General features: G+C 36.5%; 2 protein-coding genes across 16 annotated transcripts; both read left to right on the top strand.

Annotated features, from left to right (window-relative positions):
• The first annotated feature begins 1,163 nt into the window (after nucleotides 1–1,163).
• Nucleotides 1,164–5,185, top strand: LOC116258064 (uncharacterized). Of its 5 annotated transcripts, none has more exons than XM_031635148.2 (2): nucleotides 1,164–1,591; nucleotides 4,902–5,185. In XM_031635148.2, exon 1 carries the CDS (start codon nucleotides 1,281–1,283, stop codon nucleotides 1,551–1,553), a length of 273 nt encoding a protein of 90 aa, XP_031491008.1. In that variant the 5' UTR covers nucleotides 1,164–1,280; the 3' UTR covers nucleotides 1,554–1,591; nucleotides 4,902–5,185. The 5 variants fall into 5 exon arrangements, with proteins under 5 accessions (XP_031491008.1, XP_031491009.1, XP_031491007.1 ...); XM_031635149.2 differs by having other exon boundaries at nucleotides 4,798–5,185; XM_031635147.2 differs by having other exon boundaries at nucleotides 4,622–5,185.
• A 12,300-nt stretch (nucleotides 5,186–17,485) lies between these two features.
• LOC116257699 (putative pentatricopeptide repeat-containing protein At1g69350, mitochondrial) lies at nucleotides 17,486–27,547 on the top strand. 11 transcript variants are annotated; one of them, XM_050078812.1, is made up of 7 exons: nucleotides 17,486–20,588; nucleotides 21,210–21,365; nucleotides 22,966–23,150; nucleotides 23,282–23,354; nucleotides 25,579–25,617; nucleotides 25,689–25,801; nucleotides 27,121–27,547. In XM_050078812.1, exon 1 carries the CDS (start codon nucleotides 17,602–17,604, stop codon nucleotides 20,353–20,355), a length of 2,754 nt encoding a protein of 917 aa, XP_049934769.1. In that variant the 5' UTR covers nucleotides 17,486–17,601; the 3' UTR covers nucleotides 20,356–20,588; nucleotides 21,210–21,365; nucleotides 22,966–23,150; nucleotides 23,282–23,354; nucleotides 25,579–25,617; nucleotides 25,689–25,801; nucleotides 27,121–27,547. The 11 variants fall into 11 exon arrangements, with proteins under 11 accessions (XP_049934769.1, XP_049934768.1, XP_031490513.1 ...); XM_050078811.1 differs by lacking the exon at nucleotides 25,579–25,617 and adding an exon at nucleotides 25,425–25,578; XM_031634653.2 differs by having other exon boundaries at nucleotides 22,966–23,354; nucleotides 27,121–27,319; nucleotides 27,445–27,547.
• Nucleotides 27,548–27,837: the final 290 nt, after the last annotated feature.

Raw genomic sequence — 27,837 nt, 5'->3', positions numbered from 1 at the left:
AGATGTGAAAAAGTTTTTAAGACCGATTAAGAAATGAGAATGAGTTCCATCTTAAAAATGACATCCTGATGGTTTAGAAGTTGCCACCTGGTGGTCCTTTTAGCAAAACCTTTAGCCAAGAATAGCAAGTTCAAACATATAATAATTAGTGAATACAAATTTTATATAAAGGTGCTTGCCCACATAAAATACAACCACACTACAACATCGACTAACTCAAGTCTATTGTAGGCATTTGGTATTTTAATTATACTTATTTGATACTTTTGCATTGAAATATCAGGCTGCCTTTTAAGATCTGAGGCTGTACTAAAAGATGTGCTGATCCTTGGAACGTGGAGTTCACTTTTACATGTTAAAAACTACGGATTTAAGGTCGGATGAGGGAGGAGTGTCCAATCTTAAATCCATGGATTTGAGATCTTAAGGGTCTCAGATCACCGAGGTTCTCATATTTGATTTGAATCAGAATATGGATCAAACCCAAGTCTATTGGGCATTCATGAACCATTACTGTTTTCATGAAATGATTCGGCCTTGTTCTTTGGCATTAGTGTTAGTTGAAGTTCTTTGTTTCTCCACCATTCAATAGCAGGGACCATGTTGGTTCTTGTTAAAGATGCTTTCTTTAATTAAAAAAGTTTAAATCAAACAAACGTTTAGAATAAACCCAATCAAGTAAACAAGTTTTCATAAACAATTCACTTGTTTCAAAGCAAATGTTAGATATTCTATAGTGTTTAAAAATAATTATAGAATTTCTAAATCAATAATTAAACGACCAGAGTTTTATTCAATGAAGTATCTATTTTCTAAAATAATTAAACAGTTTATATTTCTTTTAATTCCTTAGGATAAAAGTTAATTTTATTTAATCATTTAAAAGATGTTTCCTTTAATTAAACAATTTGAAATCAAACAAACTTTTATAATTAACCCAACCAACTAAACAAGTTTTCATGAATAAAGTACTTGTTTCAAAGAAAATGGTAGATATTCCATGGTATTTAAAAATAATATAAAAGTTCTAAATCAATAATTAAATAACCGGAGTTTTATTCAATGGAATATCTATTTTGTTAATTACTTAAACAGTTTATATTTCTTTTAATTCCTTAGATCATATTTAGTATTTACTGTAGATCAAATAGGGCCTCGACCGTCTACTGCAGTCCACTCCGTCCCGAGAGAGAGAGAGAGAGAGGAGAGGGAGAGAGAGATAGAGAGCGTTAGCGTTGAAGCTTGAAGCCGAGCCATTGAAACCCTGGGAAGAAACGTCTATGGCGGCTGTTCCATCGAGGTCTGAGATACTCTGTCTGTTTAGATCATTGCTGAGGATCTCTGGAAAATTTCCCGACTACAACATCAGGGAGTACGTGAGGCGGAGGGCAGCTGATGGGTTTCGGGAGAACCGCGTCCTCACTGACGCGTCTTCAATTTCTTCCGCTTTCGCCGACGGTAAATCGCAGCTTGAGGCCGCTAAGAGGCAGGCTGTTGTCTATTCTCTGTACGCCCCGAAGGTCAAGAGCATCATGGATATCGGAACCGCCTGAAGGTCAAGGACCTGAACGGATTCTTTACTTCCTAACCGGTACTTCCCTTGCCTACACATCTCTCTTCAGTGTTTTCTCCTTTGTTTTTCCCTCTTTCCTTTGCTGTTTCAGTTTTGACTTCCATATCTTTCAGAATATCATTCTTTGGCGGGGAGAAATTCGAGCCCTTGTTTCTGAATTCTGTGAAATTTCCTGATCTAATGCATCTTGGGAAAAACAAAATACTGCACCAAAATGTTGAAATTGACATATTGAAGCGAGAGCTAGAACAAACCTGGAAAACATCAATATTATGGATTGGATTTCGAACGTTGGTCTTTGATTAAAAGCAGCCAAGTTCAATGCGGAGGTAGTTAGAAAATCCATGTTGATTGACTGCTAAGATTCAGAAGTACTTTTCTTCCACTGATTGCATCCTTAGTCTTCGGAATCATATACATCAGGGACAACAAGGTGTTAAGCCAAAGAAGTTTCGGCATCTGTAGTCATCAAATTAATCAACCTTAGTACTGTCCCCCTTTGGGATCTTCTAGAAAAGCTAATATAGACTTATTTTGTCTATTTGAAGATCGTAATCTAGTGGAAATTTGAAACATATTTGCGACACGAGGAGACTTCAGATTTGGAAATGGCCCTGTAAATGTTACTTTAGGTGGCACCAATGTTAAACCTCGTAACCAAACGGATTGTCTAAGTTCTCTTTGGTTTACAATATTGCAATCGCGGTATTTCCGAAATCAGAAACCCAAAAACCAAAAAGAGTACGTGTTAGATATATGTATCTTTTAAAAGTGGTTTACGTCTTTGGCCTCTAAACACTTCAAATGCTCTTGAAAGTATATCTAGCTGTTGTACATAGCTTCCAAGTTTGCATTCTCAAATTGGTTTAAAAGAAATGATGGTTCTGAACCCTCAGGAATAGGAATAATATATGTGACCGCCTTTATCAAAGTTCGTTACTCCGCATCAAGTAGATGAAATATCTTAAAAAACTGAAAAGTAACATGCTATGCTTATTTTTGTTGATTTTACATGTCTTTGGTCCCCCTTGCTAAATCTTAACTTGTTTGTAAAACAGATGGGATCAAACCAAGCCAGATTCCTTCATGAAAAGCAGCTTGTTCCATTCCCTAGTTGGAGCATTCATTACCATGACATTGAAATTCTATTTATTTTTTTCTGTTTCTGTTAATGCAGCATGAAAGAAGTAGCAAGAATGTTAAATAAGTGCGGCAAGGAATATTTATGCAATATACTTATGAAGAGGAAGGATATTGTCATTGGAGTTCTTAAGCACATCTGCAGATATGTCAGAATCATAAATAAAGATAAAGTGTGATTATTTCAAGTTAAAGTAGCCAAGTGGATCAAGGTGGTGGCTTGTAAATCCTTGACATTTCAGATTAAGTTCGAGATCCTTTTCTGCTCGACCGTCCATCCCATTAGTGATTGTGGCATTGGAAGCTGTGAGCCTGTGATATGCTTTGGACTTGAAGATATAAAATAGGATGGTAGAAGCAATATGGAGAAGTGTATTAGATTAATCAAGTAGGGCTCCTGATGTCAAATCTTTCTTGGTTGGGTATGGTTTGCATCTATAAGTATAGTTCTAGATTCTTTTTTTGGTCTTAGATGTCACTTAGCTAGTGAAAAAGCAGTTGGTATGGTTCAAATGTTAATACCATGGGCTTCCATCCTTGTCACATGGTATTCAGGTAGAGGGTGAATCCACCGTGGGGCTAGGGGAGTGGGTGGGTGTATGTCTTCTTAAAAATAAGGGTTTTTTTAAGCCCAGATATAAGTTCATATTTAATGCATTGTCACAGAAACACATTTAAAAAAAAAAAAACCCATTTTATACATCAAAATAGGTCAGCTAAAAAAACTGCAGACCGTTTTTTATGAAAGGATGCCCAAACGAAAAAGTTCCAAAAGAATGCTTAAAATGCATTTTTCCTCATTTTTAGTTTTTTTGCATTTTTTATTACTGCATTTTTATTTTTTTATTTTTTTTTCATTTCATTTGTTTTGTTTTATTTAAAACTTGCCAAATTTTTTTCAAGAAAAACAACTTGCCGTATTACACCTGAGAAAAGCTGCCATTTAAAACCTGTAAATGATTTTGTGACAATGATTTAAGGTGTGAAAAGCTTGTATCCTTGAAAGCTGAAGCAAGTACCACGCATAGAACATTTTCCTTCTGCCTCAAGGTGTGAAAATTTTACACATATATGAAGGTAAGTTTTCTACAGGTATTAGGGTGACCGTTTATGCATCTAAGATGAATATGCCTGCAAGTTATTAAGATGTGCAAAATATTAATGACTTGCAAGTATTTAACATAAAAAATAAACACTCGTATTCTCATGAAAAATGTACTGCATGACTTATTTCTAGAGGAATGTGTAGTGACGTACTGATTATTAAGTTCTAACAGTCAATTGATCTGAACTCCTTTCAGTAGGGGTTAAAACTTCAAGAGCGTCAGGCAAAAACCAACTTTGAATTCCAAACATTAGATACATTGGTCAGCTGCATACTTATTTTGATAAAACCAGTCATTTTCTTTTCTTCAAGGGTCTTCAAGAATCCAGAATTGAGGATTAAACCTTTAACCACTTACTGGCCATGGCCTCTCACCTTGTGCTAACCGGTTGCGTTCCCAACTGCAGCCATTGTTGCCACCATTTAGGGACTAATTTGAAAAAGAAATCTTGATCATCTGTTAAGTTCTCCTTGTGAACATCTCGATATAGTAGTAGCATGCTTTCTATATGCGTTTATTGTTTGACATAATGTCACATTATTTGTTAGTATCATGTGATGCCACATGCAATCTATTATAATGTGTTTGACTTCATTTATGAGGTTCATATAAAATGATGATCATATATTTAGTTGTTTTTGGCAATTTTGTTGCTGTTTGTATCTTTTTATTTTCTCTTTGAAGAGATCTTTTGACCTTTTCTTTCAACTATATCTATCAGAAAGTTGAATGATTAGATCATGTTAGAAGATGATTCATAAAGAGAATGCTCATAATGCTTGGATGTGATCTTATGCAGCAGCATCTCAATCACTCATCAATATGAAGCTTGTAGGTGTTTTTTGTGGTCCACCATGTGTTGAATGTCAATATGGATGTTGCAAGTGTGAAAGGGATTTCCATTTCTTGCTCATCAGATGCTTCATGCAACTGCACTCAACTGCTTAGTCCTTGTCAGTTCTTGTTTATCTTGTTTAGGTGGAATGCTTGTGCTTTTGCTTCCTATTGGAAGGTTGGTTCCTGAGGATTCATCAATTGTTGAGATAAGTTGAATAAAGACTGTTGTCCTTTATTTGCAATAGATGGCTTATGATGAAGATGGTTAGTTATTTCTCCGGCAAGTTGCTTGTAGGAACCATGGCAGGTGAATGGGCGGAAGACTGCTTCAGTGTGTTGCCGAGCTTGAACAACTTTCTGACCCTTTCTGACTGCTTCTTTTCCGTACCTAAGTTCTCTTTCTTTTGTATCATTTAAGTTTGTAAGGTCATTGGAGCCTGGAGCTTTTCATGTATTCTTTTGCTTGGATCATAGTTGGCAGGGAGACCCTCGAGGCGACTAATAAATTTATTCCCCATTACTTCTGTCATTTTCCTGCTTTGGAAATCAGCGGCCACAATGGGGTTGGTAACTGTACTTTAACTCTTTATGTTGATGAAATCGCATTATGTCAGAATGACGATAAATTCGTAAACCAGACCAATGGTTTGAATTGCATAATTTTTGGAACTTTTAGATGTAGCTAGATTGGATTTTAGTTGATCTAAGGTCCAATTTGGGCATAATTCTGTGTGTTAAACTTGGGTCTTAACATTATGAAGTTTTCTTCACCAGCAGTTAGGTATAGATTGGGCTTTGGGCCTTGACATTATAGTTTGCAAGCCCATGCCTTGGACTCGTTTGGCTGAAGGCTGGGTCACTGTCTCAGAGTGTTGACTCAGCGTCTTGGCTGGGTTAAGTTATAAATTTTATAATATATATTTTTTCTATAAATAGATGCAGAAGTCAAGTCTATGGGGACGTGATGTTTGATTTTTTCATTAACTAAAACTGAATAACGTGTAATATGAGTATTTGTGTATACTTAGTAAAATTTGTGATATTTCACAATTCAAAAAATAGCAAACTTTAGTATTTAGCAACGCACAATAGAAGACATGCAGCTTGTTGAGGATCCCAAGTGATTCGGCAAGTTGACCTAGTAAATGGATGATCTTAGCCGACTCGCGACTTGTCATCCCACTTTTAAGCTGGGAAAGGTGATCTTCTCTCTTGATCTAGGGGCTGAAAATTTATGGGAAGCTGTTCGGAAAAGCATGGACAGGATGTTAGCTAATGTTTAGAAGCTACTATGGCATTACCAGGTTGTCATAAATAACTAAATTGACGTAGCATGTAAACCTGATTCTCAAAATATTAGTTTAGGTTATTGATGCACATACATGCATTGTAATTGGTCCATACAAATCATGACAGCTAAGAAATGAATAACAGTGTCAACGTCATACACGGTTCACGTTAGATGAATTCATATACACTTGCTTACTGGAAACATGCTTCCGTTTGAATTCTTTAACGGGAGGGCCTGTTATCTATTGAAAATTGTAGAGGAAACAAGTGTGGATAGGTGTACACAAGAGCACGTACATGGTCTTTATGTAACTTTTGGAAATTTTTGGAAAAAACACCTAAAATACGGTGATGATCAGAGAAAAACCAATTCTTCAATATTGAGAAAAACAGCCAACTCTTGCACTTTTTTTTTTTTGTTTAGTATTACTTATTTTTAAAGTCTACATGAACTAATAAGGTGGAAATGCCTAGAATAGCCTTACGTGATTTATGCCCAAGTCCTTATGTATACTGGGTAGTCTATATATATATATACCCATTTTTTTCAACTTTTGACAGCCTTGTAATGTTAGCCCTTACATGTTACGGCAAATGTTCTCCCCCCTTTTATGACACGTGGCATTCAAATTCCATAACAAGTTACTTCCGCTGCCTTCTAATAGTTGAACACACCAACGAAAATGGAAACAAAGCAAATAAAACAATCTACTTTGTTCATCTTCTCATGAAAACTTTCACCGTTATGTTGTCTTGTTCTTGTACTTGATGGGAAACAAGGTGCTTTTACTGATACTATTTCACGAAGAATATCCACCATGAAACTAAAGAAAGGTTTTGGTGCACCTCCACCTTCAAAAAGAACACCTTTAGTTGTGCTTACATTAACACCAAAACGGAGAAAACGGCATCCTCCACTAAACCACATTCAAAAGCATAATGTGCCTAAAGATTTCCATCACACCCCTCAAAAATTTCAGAACTTAGATGTTTTGTCTGTGACATTTATATTTATTTTAGGCGAGCACGGGTTACCCATCGCCGGGTCTGTGCGACATAGCGGGCTACTTTGGCACCAGAAGTAAAAAGAGAAGTAGAAACAATGGATCCATTTCTTTGGGTACCAATGATCACTTTAAGACATAAGGACATATGTTTTCGGGCTTCAAGGGAACCAATGCTTACTCTAACAGGGGCGGAGCTAGAAATTTTTCATAAGAAAAGCCGAATTAAAGTTTCTAAATTTTGACATGGGGCGAAATCTCATTTTTTTTTTTAAACTTACATGTAAATTCTTTTTAAAAAGTTTTTTGAGGTAGAGTCAGGGTTCATGCTCACTTTAAGGCGTAAGGACATATACTTACAGGAATCAAAGTGACAACAAGGTTTTGTCTGGCTGTTGTCAGCCTAAGCTGCTAGATCTCACCATGCCTATTCCAACATTTGTATTGAAATGAGCATAAATAAAAAAGGGTGACTATACACGCTTCTGTCATGCCCACCCTACTCGTGCTGATGTGTACCTTTTCTTTTAAATTTTAAATAAGTATTAAAATATTACAACTAAAATGAAAATGCAAAAACTATTAAACCGGCTGCTCTGAGTTGGATTCGTACGTCAAATTTCTTGTAGGGTAATTGTAAAATTATAGAATTCATTTCTACATGGAATGGATTCTGCGCATGCATCGACCGACATCAATTCTCTTTTTCCCTTTTTATTTTTATTTTTTGACAGATAGTTTCTAGTGTTTTAAAAGTCGTTTTTTGAGTTGTTAAGGTTTTGCTAAAATTAGAAAATGTCCCCAAACCCTTTGGACAAACATAATTTTTTAGACAACTAATCACTATAATAATTGATTAGAAGTTGTGCACTGAACTTAATTAGTAAAGAAATTTTTGTTCTATCTAATCGTTCTTTTGTTTTGTTTTTGTTCAAACTATACGTAAAAATACCCTGTTGAGTAAAGACACTCCACCGTTATACATATTTTCATTTAGAGACTGCATACAAAGATATATTTTGGGAGATCTTCAGCTTAAACAATAGCATGAATTTTAAATTCATGTTACATGTTTAAAACCATGGATTTAAAGTTGGATGGTGGGGGGAGAGTCCGACCTTAAATCAATGAATATGAAATTACCAAGGGTATCCGTTTGGCCGTGAAACAAACACACCCATGTCTATCATTTCTTTTTTCAAAGATATTCCCGATGCTATCTTTCCGGGGGAACCAAACAGTATTATATAGTGACATTTTTACCCTCACATCCGATGGCTTTGTGAAATTGACTAATAATAAAAAGGAAATATGAGAATGAAGTTTCTTAGTAAAGTCATTAAAATCTCTTTGTAAAGACGTAGAAGATAAAGATGATTTCAGTCTCAGTGAATTATAGAGAAAGCGAGCTATCTAAGCCTACTTGATCTTCGGCAGAATTTTGTCAATGTAGTGTACGTTTAACCACGGTTGGTGGTTACACCTTGGCTAGGACTAAACGAATGGTGGTCTAACAAAAGGACTAAAGTGTCTTAATGTATAAAGTGCAAGGGCATTTTCAAAAAGGAACTTGAAAAGCTAGGAGCTTATTTAACCTCTCTACCAAGGACTAAAGTGCAATGACGTCCAATACAATGAAAAAAGAAAGCCTCAAGGGGTATAGGGCAGCGGCGAAGCTAGAAAGTTTTAGTTGAGGAGCATTGATCCATCTTATTATTACAATGAGTTGGGTGCATGTAGAACTAGTCTGGTGTGAGCACCTCATATGGCTAGGCTTGAGTCCAAACACATGATAATAAAACTTTTATAAAGCTTTCCACCGGCTGGCGTGGGCAGTTGCCCACTCCAGCTCCATGGTAGCTCTGCTACTGGCATAGGGTAGCTAGTTGGGTAGGAAAGATAGCACGAAAAAACCGAAACCCCTTATCCTTCCCCCTATTTTTGGTGTTTAGAGCTACGGGACATGGGTGAACTTACGGTTACTCTCTTCAAGAGTTGCATCTGCCACCATTTGCAGTTTAAAAAAATAGCAATTATGAGAATTGAACTGATGACCATGCTTTTACCTGCTCACCAGCTTGACCAGCTATATACACCCTTTTCGACTATGGCTTGATTGATGAGTTTGGTTTTGGAGGGATTGAAGAATGTGAGTAGAAATCTGGCCGCATAGGTGGTTCCCATGCACTGCATCATGTAGCCGTAGTAATTGTTGGCTAGAGCATGCATGTGAGGAAGTGGACCGTGGAGGATATGGTTACAAAGAGTCTCACATTAAGGCTTCTTTCAAGTATCAAACCAATTCAACCATGTTGCCAACCACAGACTGTGGTCTATTAGTGAATAATTAAAAGCTATCATCTTAATTAAAAGCATAATATGATCAGTTTCACAATCCCAAGGGCCAGCATGTCATATCATTAACCGACGTCCAAATTAAATCACAAAGCATCCATATTATTCAGCGGGTCACACCAAAATTTACGAGTCCACAAATATCCTATAAAAATAACAACTAGATAATTTTCAAGATAGGATATTGAACTGCAAGAAAAGAGGCCTACATGGTGAAAAAGATCACCGTTATAGTCGAGCTAGTGAAAGCTAAGAACATCTATCGACAATCATCCTTGCTATATCAGCAAGGAAAATCCCACTAAAACTAAAATCTATACCAGTGATTCTGCTCACAGCTTAGCTTCCTTTCTTTTGAAGTCCCTCGTGTACTTGAGGGTTGCTTGTATCCTAAACCAAATGCAGGTAATACATACCAAAATACTAAACCAATGGTGCAAGAAAGTCAAATACAAATAACAATAATAGGAAATATTAAAAAATTGTAGAGAACAAGGGGAAGTTGTGAACTAATGTCAGGGAAAAGTTTATTAGCTTCAAAATTGAATACCAATATATTTATAAATTAAAATAATGGTCAAACTAAGAATAGATGGCCCACAGTAGAACATGGTTCACATAAGAAATCCCCGAAACAGGCATATGTAGAGGCAGATGCTCAGTCCAACTGCATCCTATCATCTCGCCAATTATTTCTTAAAACCGCAAACCATAATAAGAGTTCATGAGTACATTCAGAATGCACAATGACATCATATATTATGGAGTAAAAAAATTTGTAGTTAATAACAAGCTAGCAACGAGGTGGACAAACAAAACTAACACCAATTATGAAAAGTTGATGAAGATATACCTCGAGTAACATTGAATACTAGAAGTCTTATGGAAGGTGGACAATCATGACATTTTTCTAGTACTCTGGGCAGCTGCTACATTAGCAAGTAATTGAGGTATAAGTTTTAATAGAGGGATGCTGGGAGGTAGGCTCTCAGCCCTTTGAGGTAAAAGCTTGCCTTTTTTTGGGGATTAGGCCTCTGCCTTTATTAAGACAAATAACATGTACAGAAAAAGGGAAGGCCATCAAGCCTTAACAAAATTAGAGACCAAGGATGAGCCTAAACCTTAAGGCCCATTAACAAAGGACCTTAACCACTATCCACTTCTACAAAAATGTCATGATTAGAATTAAAGTATTTCTGCACAAAAAAAACCGAGCTCCCAGCCCTTTATTACAAAAAGGTATGAATAAGTACACAAGTCAAAAATTCGATGCAGAACATCAACATTGCAAAGAAAATCAAAAGCTATAATCTCTATTAGCTATGACAGAAACAAAAGAAAACCAAAGATGCTAAGTCAAAAACAAAAAGAAACTAGAGATGACTCCCAAAAACCAAGTTACCTTGTTTCATTCCTGCCATCCAAGTTACCATATTTTATCAAAGCCAATCTTGATTTTGAGTCTTCTATTGTTGGAAAGCACAATAGGAGAGAGAAAAGATTCTTCATTAACTAACCCTAAACTCAAAATAAAAGATCAGGGGGTGGAAAATAGATTACAAAACTAATCCACCATAAAATAAGAAAATATTAAAGAAGACTTTAACTTTATAATAATTCAAAAAACTATCCAATGATGTTTTTGTTTTGATACTCCCCCTCTAACTAGGGCGCAAATATTCATCATGCTCGGCTTGTTATATATAAAAAAGTCACCAATGAAAAGAGCCTTAGTAAACACATCAATTGCATGATCATCAGAAGCCACATGCATAGTAGACAATATTCCTCCTTGAACAAGATCGTGAATATAATAACAATTCACCTCAATGTGTTTTGTTCTCTTATGAAAGATTAAATTGTTGGCAATATATGTGGCAGCCCTGTTATCACAATACATTTCAATAGAAAGAGAAATTGATATACTTAGGCTAGTCAACATTGATTTAGCCCAAGTTATCTCAAAAGCAATTTGAGTCATTACTTTATATTCAGACACTCAACCAAGAGACTACATTTTGCTTCTTTCTTCTTCACGATACAAGGTTTCTACCTACAAAGAAATATAAACCAATGGTGGACTTTCTATATTTTATTGACCTTGCGTAGTCTACATCATTAAATGCTTCAATTTCTAGTGTCTCACCTTTCTTGAATAGAAAACTTTACCTGGGTTTGACTTCAAATATTTTTGCAACCATATACGAAACTAATATCCGGGCCAATCATGGTGACATAAAGAAGCTTGACAATGAGAGATCTATAAGACCATGAATCAACTAACTCTGACTGATTATCATGAAGGTGGAGAATGGGTAGAGTGCCAAGCTTGCATTCTAACACCCTTCTATCTTGCAGCATATCAAGAACATACTTCTTCGATGATATGACTGTACATTTCTTTTTAAGGGCAACTTCAATCTCATAAAAGTATCACAATGAACTGAGATCTTTCATGACAAAGTGCTTATAAAAGATCGCCTTTGAAGCCAAAATCTCTTGATCACAATCACCTATTAAAATAATGTCATCAACATAGACTACTATAATAACTATAAATTTGAAGGTCTTCTTTATAAACAGAGAATAGTCAAGTGAAGATCTCTTAAATTCACATTGTAAAATCACTGCAGATAGTTTGTGGAATATGCATGAGGACTCTACTTGAGTCCATACTTTTCCACACTCATTCAAACTTTCAAACTTGGGAGGTTGCCGCACATAGACGATCACTTTAAAGTCGTCATACATGAATGCATTTTTCACAACTGACACATGGGCCACTTAGAATAGACAATAACAGAGATAATAAGACAACTAGTTCCCAATCTAGCCACCACATAAAAAGTTTCAAAAAAGTCGCCTCCGTAAGTCTAAGTATAGTCCTTAGCTACCAAGCAAGCTTTGTACAGTTCTACAAAGCCATTTGGAGCCAAACACATCGCGGTCAGTAGGAGGATCAACTAAGTACCATGTGCTACATTGCAATAGTGCATCCATCTCATCCTGCATAGTCTACCGCTATTTACATTCCAACAATGCCTATTGATAACAGGCAGAAATGACATGAGCTGACATGACATATAGGAATTGTTGCAAGTTGTCACTAACGTGGTTAGCAAATACAAACTATGAAATATGATATGAAGCAAGGTACATTGCTGCTTCCTTTGCATAGGGCAATGGGCAAGTCATGACAATGGTCAGATACATCTATATGTGGAGCAAATGAATCACATTTACTCACCTTAGTAATACGTACATCTTGAAAAGATTTTGGTGGATGAGCATGGGTGAGGTCCTATCAACATGTGTAGACCAACAAAAGATAATGAAACTGCCTCACATTAAGTGAGAAGTTAGATGGACAAGATTGTAGTGGTACTAGAGAGATAGGCAAAGGAACCAAGGTTGGCATTTCCACGAGTGTAAGAGGTTGAGTAAAGTAAGACTAAGACTTAAAAGAAAGTGTCATCCACACTAATATACTTTTTTTGATATAAATGATCAAAACACTTTTATCTTTTTTTGTTTCGAGGATAGCCAATGAACACACACTTGATTGCTTGACAACTAGTTTATCACATTTAGGTCTAAGAATTTGAATGCAGTACATACATCCAAAACTTTGGGAGCAACTGAAAATAATGGATGAGTAAGATAAACAAGTTTGAGGGACACTTGATTGTCAATGGAAGATGATGCTAAATGATGAAATGATTGATAAAATAGTAGGTTGTTAGGATAGTATCTCTCAAAAAATAAGTAGGTAAATGATATGTAACATAATATATGTGTAACAATCAGTTGGTGATGCTTTCTCTTGGCAACTCTATTTTGTTGCGAGGTATGGAGACATGTAAATCAAATAGAAATGCAATATTTAGAATAAAAGTTCTTTCACAACCATGTGAACTAAGAACAACATATTATTCACATGTGAACAAAACAAACTTTAGAGTCTCTCTATAAGTGACCTCTATATGTTTGTGACAAATTCATGGCATTGAACTCCACCAATCGTAAGATTCGTATCTCTTGAACTCCAGAAATTAGAGGTCTATGCAATAACAAGTACACTACTAATTTTGTACTTCATGTTGATTTCTTTGCTCCTTGTATGAAATCTAAACTCATTAGGTATGAAGCTATTGCATCACAGCCTAATTTTTCTAAAAAATTGAGACAACCATACATTATCATGTAGAACATGTTAACTTTGATAATCACATTTTTGACAAATTTGTTACATAGAAAATATGAATATTAGATGTAGCATATTGTTTATTTGTATGATAAGTTAGTGGATTTTAATGGTACAAACACATGTGCCATCTTGAAACCAATCTAAAAATGTTGCTTATGAGAACATTCAATATCATGGGGTCTTATAGAGCATTGACGTCTAGTCAATCTTAGGTAATACCTACATGAAGACATATAGCTATGAATGAATTTGAAACCTACGTATAATAATTAAGGAACATATCCATATGCCTAAAGGAATATTTACGCAAGATATCATTTCATTGCCTTATGATTGAATAATACATGCATATGTACTTGTTGATAGGTTAAAGTGTGCAAAGTTATCACCTCTAACGCGACTAATGGATGACTTACTCGAGTCACACTAAATTCTCTTCTAAATTCACACATGTAACATCTTTTGTTACAATCACATATGTATCATCATTTAGGGCATCTAACACCTTTCTGTTCTTTAGATTCTAACAATGGACAATTTTGATATACTGTTCCCTCTCTTTTAATTTTGGTGTTGGATGATTATACTATGAATTCCTTTTCTATGTCCATATTGTCATCTCCAAAATATTTCTTGCAAGGAACAATTTTCACTTTCTTACTGTTGCTTTTTTGTCGGGTTATTTCCTTGCAGTAATTTTCAGTTATCCCTTTTCTATAGGTTGTTTACTGCTGCAAATAGTGACGATGTAGGCATTGTTGTGCAATTTATTAGCAGGTCAAGGACATGGTCAACATTGCTGGCTGTTGGATGGGGATATGAAGCAAATATGCTCATCAAATACCTTAATGAAGTTTTCAAGAGATCAACAATCATAGCAGTTGCATGCATTAATACTCCATTTGACTTAGAGGACGCCACAAGGTCAAACCCTTCTCATATTATTCCTGATCAAAAATTTACAGAGGGATTGCAAGATATCCAGCTAACAAGGTTTGTGTTTGCACTAAAAAATTTTTTGCTAATGAAGAAGAAACCTGTATATTTGTTCACATTAGTTTCACTACTAAATTGCTATTCTTTAAGTGAAACTAAGCCTTATGTATTGCTCTTAGGAGCTCTTTCAGGGAAGAGGAAAGGGCTTCAATGTGGAAGAAGCTCTGTCAGCAAATTCTGTGTGTGATTTTGACAAGGCAATCTCTATGGTTTCCTATGGATTTGATAGAATTGAAGACTTTTACAAGAAGTCAAGTACAAGGGAACTAATCAATAGGCTGAAAATTCCTATGCTTTTCATGTAGGCATGCATTCTAAGCTCCATTCCTTCATGTTTTCCTGTCTCCTGAATTCCTTGAGTTGACAAAGGAAAAAGAAAACCAGTTTCTTGTCATCTTAACATGAGTTTTGGTGGGATTGCAATTGTTTCATTTCAGCTGCCTAGAGAGATATTGGCTACATAATGGGACAAGACTATCTGTCTCTTTCAAGAAACTAAAACTACTGAACTTTTCCAAAACAAGTTGACCCAAAAAACATGGTGGAACCCTGGACTGGAGTGAAAAATGATCCATCACGAAATAGACTAAAGAAAGAGAAGAAAAGAAAGAAACCAATAAGATAGGAAAGAAGAAAAACGAGAGCAGATGCAGTCAGGGGAAGTGCCGAACAAACTGATTTCTCAATCCACACCAGCAATGAAAAGTACTTGTGGACTTCCATGGCAAATAATATTTATCCTTTTCTTTTTCTTTTTTTCTGTCTCCCCTTTTTGGATCAAGTTACTGGTCAGTAGATAGATTAACTTGGAACAGATTTATGACTCCAACTTGGCAGTCACAAGGAAAAAATAGGTCTACATGTATGTGATGTACATCCTCTCTCCCTCTAAACTAGCCTCTCATAAGTGAAACATTTGTGACTAAGAGCCCCCCCAAAAAAAATACATACAAAATGCCTTAACAAGGTTTTCATAATTCACAATGTTTCCTGTGAAGCAACAAAGTTTCTTGTATCTAAAATGTTGGAACCTGGTGATTTCTTCATCCTCCTTTCCTTCAAGGCCCGTATGGTAGCTGCATCTTCCCACCTCCCGGCTACCAAATACATGTTTGACATCAACTTGGCACTACTTAAATTTTGCGCGGCTGGAACTTGAGTTGAGCTCGAGTTTGACTCCAATAAACAATGTCGCTAGACTTGTTTAAGCTAATTTTCTTGCCAGCAATATTTCATAGAACTACGAAACGTGTTCCAAGCTCGTTTGAGCTCCAGCTGCTCGGCCGTTATTGAGAATCCACACTCCGTAGAGGTAAAACTCAGTTTTTATGACAAACATTGGGGTTTTCTTCAGAACCCATCAAGTTTGGATACTGTTTGAGACATATTCCTAACGTCCAATTAAAAACCCTGCCCTCCTTCTGGTTAATAGCGTCGAATTGAACAAAACGGAAAGCTCAAAAAGCATCAATAGCATTGCATTGAACGAACGAAAAACTTAAAAAACATTACAAGGTATATAATAAACAGATCAGATATAGAGTTAAAAAAAATAAAATCCCGTCGAATTCAGGTCTGGATTCGGTTGTAAATAATTATCCGTTGGGATAACAAATTTCTTATAACATGATATTCAAATCTGAATTTGGATATCCGAATCTGGAAGCATGGGAGAATATCCGAATCCGAAGTTGCCATCCGAATCTGAATTCATCCATCTTAATCTGTTGCAACGGAATCCGAAACTATAAATCTGAGGCCGCTCGAACTTTATTGTCTTTTGAAATGCTGAAGCAGTAGCCAACGGAACCAGTGTAAATTCTTGACAATGACTTAACATAAAATTTATACAAAGAGTTAAACTTTTAAAGACTTATTATTCTTTTATAAACCACCCTCTTTGACCCACGTCTGTTTTCTTTTTTAATCACCCAATAGCTGGAAAATGGAGGTTAACATGACCATATTTTCTTTCTCATGGACCCTAACCCATAATAAATTTGAATCTTATTGTAGGTACATCCAACCGTAGAAATTCAGACATTTTTTAAGTAAATTTTAACTTATTTAAAATGAAGAAATAATATCATATGAATATAATAGAAAAAAAAAATAATGAAAATAAATGATTAGTATTTTCAAAACAAACTTAATAGAGCATAATTATATTAAAAGGTCAAACTTGGTTGTATAAAAATAATAATTCGTGATTGCTATTTGAGACTCTAAATTTCTTTAACATGTACTTTTTGTAATTTAGACTCACAATGCATACTTGATATAAGTTGTTTGTTATCTAAACAAAATTTTATATTATACCAGACATGCATGATTTAATAATTAATTAAATCATTTGATCAAATAAACTATAAAAGATAAATTAATGCAATCCATTAATCAATTTTTTTATTGAAATATTTTTTTAACTTACATTGAATATATACATGTAATATGTTTTTTAATAATTTATTTATTGAATTAACTAGAAGATTGGATCAAAACAAACATGGATCTACATGACTACATGTGATAATCCGATATCTTTATTGGACTCTCTACCAAATGGATGCAGACCCAAATCTGATCTGCTATTTATTATTTGATCTAGATTGGTATTCCTTAAATGAATCTGGGTTGTGAGTCCATGGGATTCAACCATTCAAATGTTATGCACCGAAACTTTGTTCAATTTCTTCAAATCAGTTTGAGCTCTAATCCAATACCGAGTAGGAAAGCCATGTTCAATTCTAGAACCAATCTTAATGCCCCAACCAAGTCCAAGTATAAATCGAAGTTCACTTTCAATGGAAGCAGGGTCTACGGTAGATACTCAATAAGGATGAGAATTGAACCAACAACATATGCCCAAACTGGACCAAACAATCTAGAATCCAAATTCCAAATTCCTACATTCAAAATCCAAATACCCGACCCAAGCATTATAAAAAACCGTATTTAGTTGTTGAGAAGATTTTATAATAAGAACCGAGTGAAGGCGGCTTCCCTTCAGCTCAAGGCTGACGCGAGACACAAGGTGGAGGCGGCCTTCCTGATTCCTCAATCAGAAACACTCGAGGACTTGCGAGCCAACAAATGCTCTATGAGCCCCTTTTTAGGGTCTGCACCACCAACAGAACTCTTCGTCAACTTCACGCCCACCTTCTCGTCCTCGGTTATCTCAGAGGGACACCCTTTCCGAGCAGTACACCCGAGTTTTATCGTCTCTCTCCAGACCAACTTCAGACCACCTCTGTCTTAAGTGAATCCCAAGTTCTCGCCAATGCTTCCCTTTATCCTCGTTCGAGTTGCCGAACTGGGCAAGTCAACAAGCTTGCTACCAAGCTTATTAATTCATATGCGAAGACCGGTGACATTGCTTCTGCCAGATTGGTCTTCGACACCATTTGTCGTCCGGACGCATTTCTTAATGATGTAATGATGAAGGGTTTTGTGTGGAATGGGTGCTTTGAAGATGCCATTTTGCTCTGCGATAGAATGCTGGTTTCTCAGTTCGAACATGGGAGCTTTACGTTCCCCTCCGTTCTCAAAGCTTGCGGTGGTTTGCACGATGTCGATAAGGGTAGAAAGGTGCATGGAAGGATTATTAAGGGTGGATTTGAAGCAGATTGTGCAATTCAAACTGCTCTCATTCATATGTATTCCCAGTGTGGCTTTGCAGATGGTGCTTACCAAGTGTTTGTCAGAATGTTCCAGAGGGATGCAATTTCGTGGGGTGCAATGCTATTGGGCTATGCACATAACGGTAGATATACTGAATGTTTGGAAGTCTTTGTTCAGATGAATGCGGCAGCTGTCGAAGTTGACTCTGTGACGATGGTTGGTATAGCCCAAGCTTGTGCTGGCTTGGGTTGTTTGAAGCAGGGAAGGTCTGTTCATGGATATATAGTCCGAAGAGAAATTGTGATCACTGGGCCTTTGGAGAATTCTCTTCTTGATATGTATGGAAAATGCGGTGATTTATATTGCGCTTGTAAGTTGTTCAATAAGATGTCAAAGAAAGACGTTTATGCGTGGACGATGATGATCTCGTACTACAATCATTGCTTATGTCCTCGTGATGCTCTCGAGCTTTTCGTCCAGATGCAACAAAAGCTTTTACCGAGTCCACATTCTGTGACCCTGGTGGCTGTTCTCCAATCATGTTCTCAGGTAGGAAGCTTACGTGAAGGGAAGTCGGTTCATGGTTTCATCACCAGAAAAGGTTTAGATTTCGAAATTTTGTGCCCTGGCTTGATTGACATGTATGTTTGTTGCAAGAGATTATCCGATTGTTTCAAAGTTGTCAGATGCACACAGCTAAAATCAGTTGAATTGTGCAATTCATTAATCACTGTCTATGTGCGCCATGGATTACCAGCCGAAGCTTTGGCGCTTTTCTACCAGATGCACAGGGATAATGTCTCCCCTGATTCATTCACGCTAGCCAGTTCTTTGGCTGCTTGTGCAGATTCCAGCAGTTACATAACAGGGGCTTTAATCCACAGCCATGTTATCAAAACTGGCTTCCAGTCAAATGAATTCATTCAAAATTCAATAATTGATATGTACTGCAAAAGTGGTTTTGTAGATTTTGCATATACAGTATTCAACGGGATTTTGGAAAAGAGCACGATAACATGGAACACTATGATCTGTGGTTATGCTCAAAATGGGCATGGGATCGAGGCCATCTCTCTTTTCGATCACATGTATCTCAATAGTGTCGCACTGGAATCTGTGGCCTTTGTAAGTGCTGTCCAAGCATGCAGTCTTCTTGGTTCTCTGACAAAGGGGAAGTGGATTCATCATAAACTTATTGTATGTGGACTTCATGAGGATAAGTACTGCCAAACAGCTGTTCTTGACATGTATGCAAAGTGCGGAGATATACTGCTGGCTCGACAAGTATTTAACAACATCAGAGAAAGAAGTGTTGTTTCTTGGAGTGCCATGATCTCTGGCTATGGAATGCATGGGCATGTAGACGATGCCACATCTCTTTTCAATGAAATGATGGACTCGGGGACTAAACCGAATGGAGTCACTTTCATAAGCCTCTTAGCTGCGTGCAGCCATACAGGAAGAGTTGAGCAAGGTCAACATTATTTTGACAAGATGACGAAAGAATTCAGACTTGTTCCTAGTTCAGATCATTATGCTTGCATGATTGATCTCCTGAGTCGTGCAGGTCATCTTGACAGGGCTTATGCTTTCATCAGGAAAATGCCTATGGAACCAACGGCAAGCACTTGGGGCGCACTTCTTACTGGTTGTCACATTCATGGTAGAATAGATCTAGTTGATATATGTCGAGAAAATATTCTAAATCTTGAACCGTGGAACTCAGGGTATTATGTCCAGTTAGCAAATTTGTATGCTAACGAACGAGAGTGGGATCAATTTGGAAAGATCAGATCAACTATGAAAAGTGCAGGACTGAGAAAGGCGCCTGGGTTCAGCGTGGTTGAGTTGAATAGCGGGATTCACAAATTTAATGCAGGAGATACATCTCATTCACAATCAAAAGAAATTCTTAGTTTCTTAAAGGTCCTTGAGAATCTGGTGCACGAAGAAGGAAAAATGCGAAATATGGGTACTCTTATACAGGAGATAGAGCATTACAGGGATACTAGAACTCACAGTGAGAGGCTGGCCATTGCTTTTGGAATCATTAACACTAAACCAGGGACAACGATCCGCGTCATAAAAAATCTTCGTGTCTGCAATGAGTGCCATGATTTCACAAAGTTGGTTACCAAGATTACAACTAGAAACATCATAATGAAAGATCTGAATCGTTTCCATCACTTCAGCAATGGAAATTGTTCTTGTGGGGATTATTGGTGATGCGTAGGCATAAAAAAAGTCTGTCATGACGAAAATGACTTTTGATATGTCCAACCATGGAAGAAAACTCGGAAACGCATGTAAGAGAGAGAAAGCAGCTAGCACATCTTTATGAAGTGAAACTAAGAGATGGTGATACTTCTATGTGTGAGCTACAGCCTCATTGCAGTCTCTATTTGCTGAAAGATCTCTCTTAAGACAGAAATTTACTGGAACCTAAGCTGGAGGAGAAGGTACGTCGTCACATAGGAGCATACCAGAGACAGGATGTACCAGCTTTATACAATCTCCTACCGAATTAAACTGTATATAGACCAGAGACGGGATGTATCAGCTTTATACAATCTCCTACCGAATTAAACTGTATATAGATTAATGGATAATGAACATAGTTGAAATAAAGTATCCTTATGATGTAGGACGTATGTTTTCCTGATGTAGGACATGTATGACTTTAAATAGATAGATTGGATGAAGGACAACTAGGCTGGTGTTTACCCGTTCCCAAGTCAAGTGTTCCTCTCCTTGAGTAAGCTATCCCCCGAAATGCTATATTTATAAAAGAGGTTAGCCAGATTCTAGTTTTTGATGATTGCCTACAAATATTATTTGAGGCTCCAAGTAGCCTCTTGTAAGAAACATGTTTCTTGAAATAGACAACACTCATGTCATCATATCGTAGATGCTAGAACAGGTATAGGTTTATTTTATTTTTCATTCTATTTTCTTTTTCTTTTTATTTTTCTGTTTCACTAGACATCATGACACTGCTGCAATGACCTTTCTTTTTGGCAATGCGTTAGATTGCTCTTTCGGTTGCAGCTGACGACATGAACATTTCAATTTCTCTTCAGGATCCTTGATCCTTCTAATAGCATAGACAAGGACGAAGATGTAGCATTGCACCTTCTGCAACCAAGGTGACTCTAGATTCAAGAACTCCAACTAGGCAGACATAAGGAAAGGGTTGCTCCACGCTAACATTGCCATCCAAGCGAGGTTGATACGTGGTATGACTTTCATCATTGGCACTTGTTTTTTGTTTTATTATTTCTTAGTGCTTAACTGCTTGCTTGTGGTGTCTTTGTTATTGCTCAGCTTGGTAGTGTCTTAGATGCCTTGATTATGCTCCCAACTTCAGAAGCATAGCTTGGGTTTATTGCTGGTTGGTTACCTTGGTTGCAGTATGTGCAAATGGGGTTTTTGCGGCAATTGAAGGATTGACCAGGAATTTGCAGCTTTCATTTCACATCACCTATTACTTCTCTCTCTCCCTCCCGATATATATATATGTGTGTGTGTGTGTGTGTGTGTATATATATATATACATACATATATACATATATATATACATACATACATATATATATATATATATATATATATATAGATATATATATATATTTGCTATTTGGTATCCGAGTGTTGGGAAGTCAGCCCTAACCTATTCCTTGTATCAAATTGGTCGAGTCGGTTCTTTAGGTATACATAGGAATCAAGAACATATTTGCTTGTTATTTTGATGTGTTTGTCTAATCATAACTGGCCATTTGGTACTATGATCATTGTTGTTGTAGTTCTTCAATTGTCATTGTAAGAGAAATTATTGCCCTTGTAGCAGATTTGAAATCTGTGAATGACTGGAATGTGAGACTAGATCTGCTTTACCAGTGGCGGAGATAATGGGGGTTGGGCCGCCGATCGCACCAGCCCATCAAAGATTTCATTAGAAAGATAAAAAATGACAGTGATTATTTGAAAATTACTTGAAGCCCCCACATCAAGCTTTTGTTGGTGACTTAAGTGCCCCTCAGTCAAAATATGCAAACTCCGCCACACTGCCTAATCTGGTGGTGACTTCATATTTTTCAGGCAACTTTGTTTCTGCAGCAATATTTTTATGATCAGCTTTGTTGAAATTTAACTAATCGAATGGACCTGATAGGTTCGTTCTTGGTCAATTTGCTATAGGCAAGCAATTTCGTCCGGACCTGCTGCTAGGGGCAGAGCCGGGGCCTTGGCCCTCCTCACCGCCCCAGCAAGAAAAAGAAAAAGCATGCAGTTTTTAAAAAATTTTCATTTCATTCTATATAAAAATTTAAAAAAATATATTGACCCTTGCTAAAATTTTGAAACTATAGTTCAACTCTCTTAATGAAAAATTCCTGACTCCGCCTCTGCCTGCTGCCACTTTTGCCCCTTCATGTGCTGCAATGGCCTTGTCATGGTCGCAGCTGAACACATGAACTCCAAGATGGGACGATGGATTCACAGCTCTTGACTGACGATCAACCAACTAGTGTTCTTTTACCGTTTATGCCAAGAAGCCCTTTTATCAATTTTGTACCGTGTTGCATGTATTGAACATTTCATGAGTTTTAGGCTTGTTAATTTGTTGTGTTTCAAAGTTTGAGTAAACCATCTAGACTGTGACTAGTAAGATTAAGCAGCTTAGACTGTGGTTTGGCTTGACTCAGCTTGTAGCGTTTTCAGTTATCAGCAGATTATCTTTATATGTTTCACAGGATTTCAGTATGATGATTGATTCTGTTTATTTATAGAATGTACTGTGTAATATGTGATGATCCATTCAATGTTATAATGTGGCAGGAGGAACATCTGTATGTCATATCTGCAGTGGGCTAGTCTCTTCTGAAGAGCTTTGCCTGTCAATATGTCAGATTTTATGTTAAATATGGACTTCAGAATTTGGCCAGCAATAGAGTTGCGCCTTCATCTGTGAAGAATGCTGCTCCATTTTCAATAGATTCCCATCCAAAGAGTTCCATCCGAATGTGAACAATCATATTTTTAAAAGCATAGGAAAATACTCAGATGAATTGGTCATAAATACATCCAATTTTGAAATTAGCATGTGTCTAACAGAGGATTCATTCTTGTTGCTTGTTTCACTTTCTGTGGGTAGAAAAGCATGTGCTGTCTGCAAGGCTGTGGTGTGGTGCCTTCTTCAGATGGTTTCGCTGGTTGCGTGCTGTAAGGTAAATCTCCTCCATGCTTCTCCTATAGTTCACCAGAACAATCAGATGGTCTTTTATGTAAATTTGTGATGATTTTGCATTGTTACAGACTATTTATTGATCCATTTCCAGGAAGACTTCTTTTGTTACTTTACCCTCATTTGGTCATGAACAAGCTGGCAAGAAACTAAAATGAAGAGGTCCAAATCCACACACTTGGATTTTTCAGCATTTTACCATTCATACAGAACACAGAAATGGAAAATAAAATGCTAAACAAGAAATAGCAGTCGTTGCAGCAAAACACAAAACTGAGAAAGTGAAAAAACTAACAATCAAATATGAATATTATTGATTTAAGCATAAAACAAAAAACTAGAATCACCTGTGCTGTGAGTCGTGAGTTGAATCAGTGACACAACAAAATGAAATACAAACTCAAGAGTGTAATGAGGAAATGCAGATGGGACCAACTTATGATGTATAATTTTAATTGTCAGATCATATTTGACAAATAAAATATATAAAGTCCCAAAGAAGAAAAAGATCAAAAACGTTATTGACACGATAACTGGCAAGTGGGCTGACAACTGTTTTAGAACTAGGCGGACATTTAAAGATTTTTGGTAATTGTTGAATGTTGGCAAAGTATAGCCTGGAGTATAGTTTTCTGCCTTTTTGTGAAGAGAAGATCTGGTCGTGGCCACAAAAAAAGGCAGCGGACAATTTGCTTAGTATCTCCAAATACCATACTCTCCAGTAGATGACTATATGATCTTCTTGTCAAAGCTCTCTCTGTCGATAGTGTGTGTGTGTGTGTATAGGAGCTTGTGACTCAAAAGCACTTTTGTTGCCACTGGACAATTTTTCAGTGGGAAGAAGCAAATCAATTGTTTCGTTTTCAAACTTTAAGTTCTACTCATTTATAGAATTTGTAGTTGTTCTTTGTAAAACTGCCATTAAGATTGTTCTTACCATAGAGTTGTTGATGATAGTAATCTCTTAGGACTGAGAATGCACATTTTTCTGGAGAGGTAGCACAGAATCTTGTCCCTTTTAGGTGCATTCATTTCATGAACTGTGCTCTTCTAAGTTTCAGACTTCTTTCATTTTGTGTGGATTGAACATACACAATTAGAAGATGTGCATGGACACTTCCCTCTTTTTTTTTCCCCTTCTTTTTTTTTGTTTTGATTTTCTCCTCCCCCAATATTGTTCTTCTCCGTGGATGGTTACATTTAATGAAAATGAGATATAGTATATAGGTCATATTTTCCATGTTTACTCATTTTTGTGTTGTTTGTGTTAATTCACTTAATTGCTTTCAGCTATGTTTTGTTGTCTATAATGCTATAATGCATGTTATTAATTACCATTTATGTGGCATGCATGTATTCAATTCTGCTATGTTCTAAATGTGTGTAAGATTCTTAAGATTCAACCTTGATCACTTCTTTAGATTTGTATTTTGTGCATTAAGCGATGATATCAAGATAGGTGCATATTGGCTTGTAACGGTCGATAGACCTCACTACCCATCAAATATTTGCAACAAAATGGGGCTTGATGTGGTGGCCCTTAATTTATTGGCTGTTATGGACCTAATAAATGCTATATTGATCTATATGGGGTGTTACAACTTTGTTTTTCGGAAATTTCTTGAATTTATTTCCAAAAAAAAAAAAAACAAAAGTTAAAGCAAGTGAACAAGAAAAATGAATTTTAGTGATGGACAGTGTGGGCTGAGACGTAAAAGATGCGACAAAATCCGATTTTTACAATGTTGCCTGAAGACTGCTAATTTCTTTGGGTGTACGAATTTGCTAGATTGGCTTTTTTTGTGTGTAATTATCGCACATGTATATTTTGATACTACTTTGACACGTTTATTTATTTGGCCATGTCTCTTCTATTTAATTTTATTATTATTATTTTTAACTTCTTCATTTTAAGTGATCTAGACTGGCTATTGAAAACAAGCCCCTAGGTGAGGCCTGCTTCATCGACACTGTTGGGTTCTCTTGATTGTATAGGTGGATTATGATCAGTTCATGCGTTTTTCTTTTTCTTTTTGGTGTTTTTGTGATGAAGACCCTTTCTGTGATGAGTTCATTTCCTCGAAGATGCAGGAGGATTTTGTTTGAGGAAACTTTGTTGATGTCTCATCTAACTTGTGGGTGGAAGTACATATAACCAGTGTTTATGTTAGATTGATCATTAACCACATGTCTGGTTCATGTTTCAGGTTGGTTCTACTCCGCTCTGTTAATGAACTTGATCTTGGGTTAGTCTCTGAATTGAGGGGGTGCATCAGATAATATGGAGTTGGAAATAACATGGTGATTTATTTTGCAGCTGCAAATGCTTGTTATCCAATTTGTGAAGTTTATTGATCTGACTGGAAGTTGCCACTGTTGAAGCGTGGTTCATGACCATTTGCCACAAATAACCCATTCAAATCAGGGGAGGTAAATTATTGTAGGTTTCTAAAATTTGTGAAAAAATGAGGGTAATATTTGCTGAAGGAAGACTGTCAATTCTCATTCATATGATCATGCTATTCTTTTGAGAGAGCTGAGGGAGGTCTAATGTTCATTTTCTGAGATATATTTGATGTGAATATTTTTTCAAGTCCAATTAGCTTTATATTCGATGAACTTGCCTGGTTATTTAGGTCTTCGTTTGAAAGCGTCATTTTAGTTAAATATGAGTTGGTCGTTAAGTACACCTGGTGGGTGCATAATGTCGAAATGTCCATAAGATTCTGAAGGAGAAAACTGAAACATAGTTCTTAACAAGCCTGCAGACCAAATTACATGTTGACATAAATCAGTCTAGCAATTTGCTATTTGACTAGCACTACATTCTTCTATGTATATGACGTTTGTTGTGGTTCCTGATTGATCATCTTTGTTGTGTCGTCCTCCTTGAATGTTTCTTCAACTATTTGTTCATTTGTATCTAAGATGAACTGTGGTCCAACAGGCGATCCTTACCACTTATATTACTTGGGTATAACATTTTGGCACCTGTTTCTTATCTCCAAGTACAATAATCAAGGGAACTTCATAAAAACAGCAATATCTTGGTATTTTCATGTGTGTCTGATCAAGTAACTTGTGTAATCAGTTATCAGCTTCTTTCTTAGTCCTCTGTTGTAATTATCTCTTGTGAATATTGCATTGTATTGTTAATTAAACTTTGCCATAATCAGTTTGTCTGAAATGCTCCAATTTTGTCATCAGAACGGCAAGATTACATGCCTTAGTCAACAGATTTATTAACATGGCACTATAGTAAGTTAAGAAACGTGAGAACAAAAGTATATGTTTCTAATCTTGTTGGATAAAGCTACTAGTCCTTAAACGGTGTAACTCAAATTTTGGTGCTCATGACGTGGGTTTTAGGATTGAACTTAGCAGCATCAAGAGTTATTAGAATGGGCTATAATTTAGAAAGTATAGCTGCTAAATTGAATTAAAATACAAGTTAATGTCAATGGCCTTGTTTGTTAGCAAGGACAGATGCCAGTAGGCTAAAGTAATCACAATTTGAGTGTATTTAACCATGAGCTCTATGTCTACTGGTGTGAAATTGCTGTTGTATCCCATTATTAGCTTGGAATTGGCAATTTTACCGGCTATTGTAATGTTCTGAGAGACAAAATTCGCCTTGTTTGTGAAAAATTGTGGACTTAATCATGCAACCAAGAATTATCAATTTTAAGTTCATGATTGGTTGCAATTCACAATTATGTGGTTTAAATTATATTATATTATTTTTGCAGGAATATTAAAGTTCAGCCACTACTTCAAGTGTAATAAGGATAATTTGCATGTCTAAAGAAGAACCTCTAAGCTTGCCTGCAACAACTCTGGGAACATGTGCAATAGAGCTAATGCATGTAAATGAATGACAATGTGCGTCACCTTGAAGACTGATACGGGTCCAACAGTGCGTCAAGATTTGCACGAGGAAATCACCATGTTAGTTTTTATTAGAAATATTGAAGTCTGTAAATTTGAACTTAGTTGGCTTGTATATTAATTTACTATTCCATTGTGTATGTTTGATTTTTCGTTTTCATGATGGGTGTGCCATTCTCTTGTAGCAAGCGAAGCTGGCGACGCATTTTTGATGAATTGGGGGAAGCTTCAGGGGCTATACTCTTGGTATTAGATGCTTGCCAATATGACGCCTTTATATTTGAGTCTCGCGAATGATTCAGAAAGAAAATATAACCTTCCTGTTTCTAGGGATGTAGACTGCTTGAAGGTAATTGTGAACGAGATTTATCAAAAACCGTTTGCATCTATTGTTGTAGTGAGTCGATGCTGAGACCTTTACATGCAACGGTTGGATTTAGTTCACTGTTACGGATGCTTCTATACTACTGGCCAGGTGTTCCAACGGATGATATAAACACCGTGACTACTTTCGAACGTTGTTGGCAAATTAGATTCACAAACTATATGATGATGGTACGACTGGCATGTTTAGGCTT

This window comes from Nymphaea colorata, chromosome 7, assembly GCF_008831285.2.
Source record: "Nymphaea colorata isolate Beijing-Zhang1983 chromosome 7, ASM883128v2, whole genome shotgun sequence".
Classification (NCBI taxonomy): domain Eukaryota; kingdom Viridiplantae; phylum Streptophyta; class Magnoliopsida; order Nymphaeales; family Nymphaeaceae; genus Nymphaea; species Nymphaea colorata.
The sequence above is the reverse complement of the archived record's forward strand: the minus strand, read 5'-3'. Positions and strand labels throughout refer to the sequence as shown.

Coding starts and splice junctions, on each gene's coding strand:
- LOC116258064 (XM_031635148.2), top strand. CDS start 1,281: ATGGCGGCTGTTCCATCGAGGTCTGAGATACTCTGTCTGTTTAGATCA.
- LOC116257699 (XM_031634656.2), top strand. CDS start 17,602: ATGCTCTATGAGCCCCTTTTTAGGGTCTGCACCACCAACAGAACTCTT.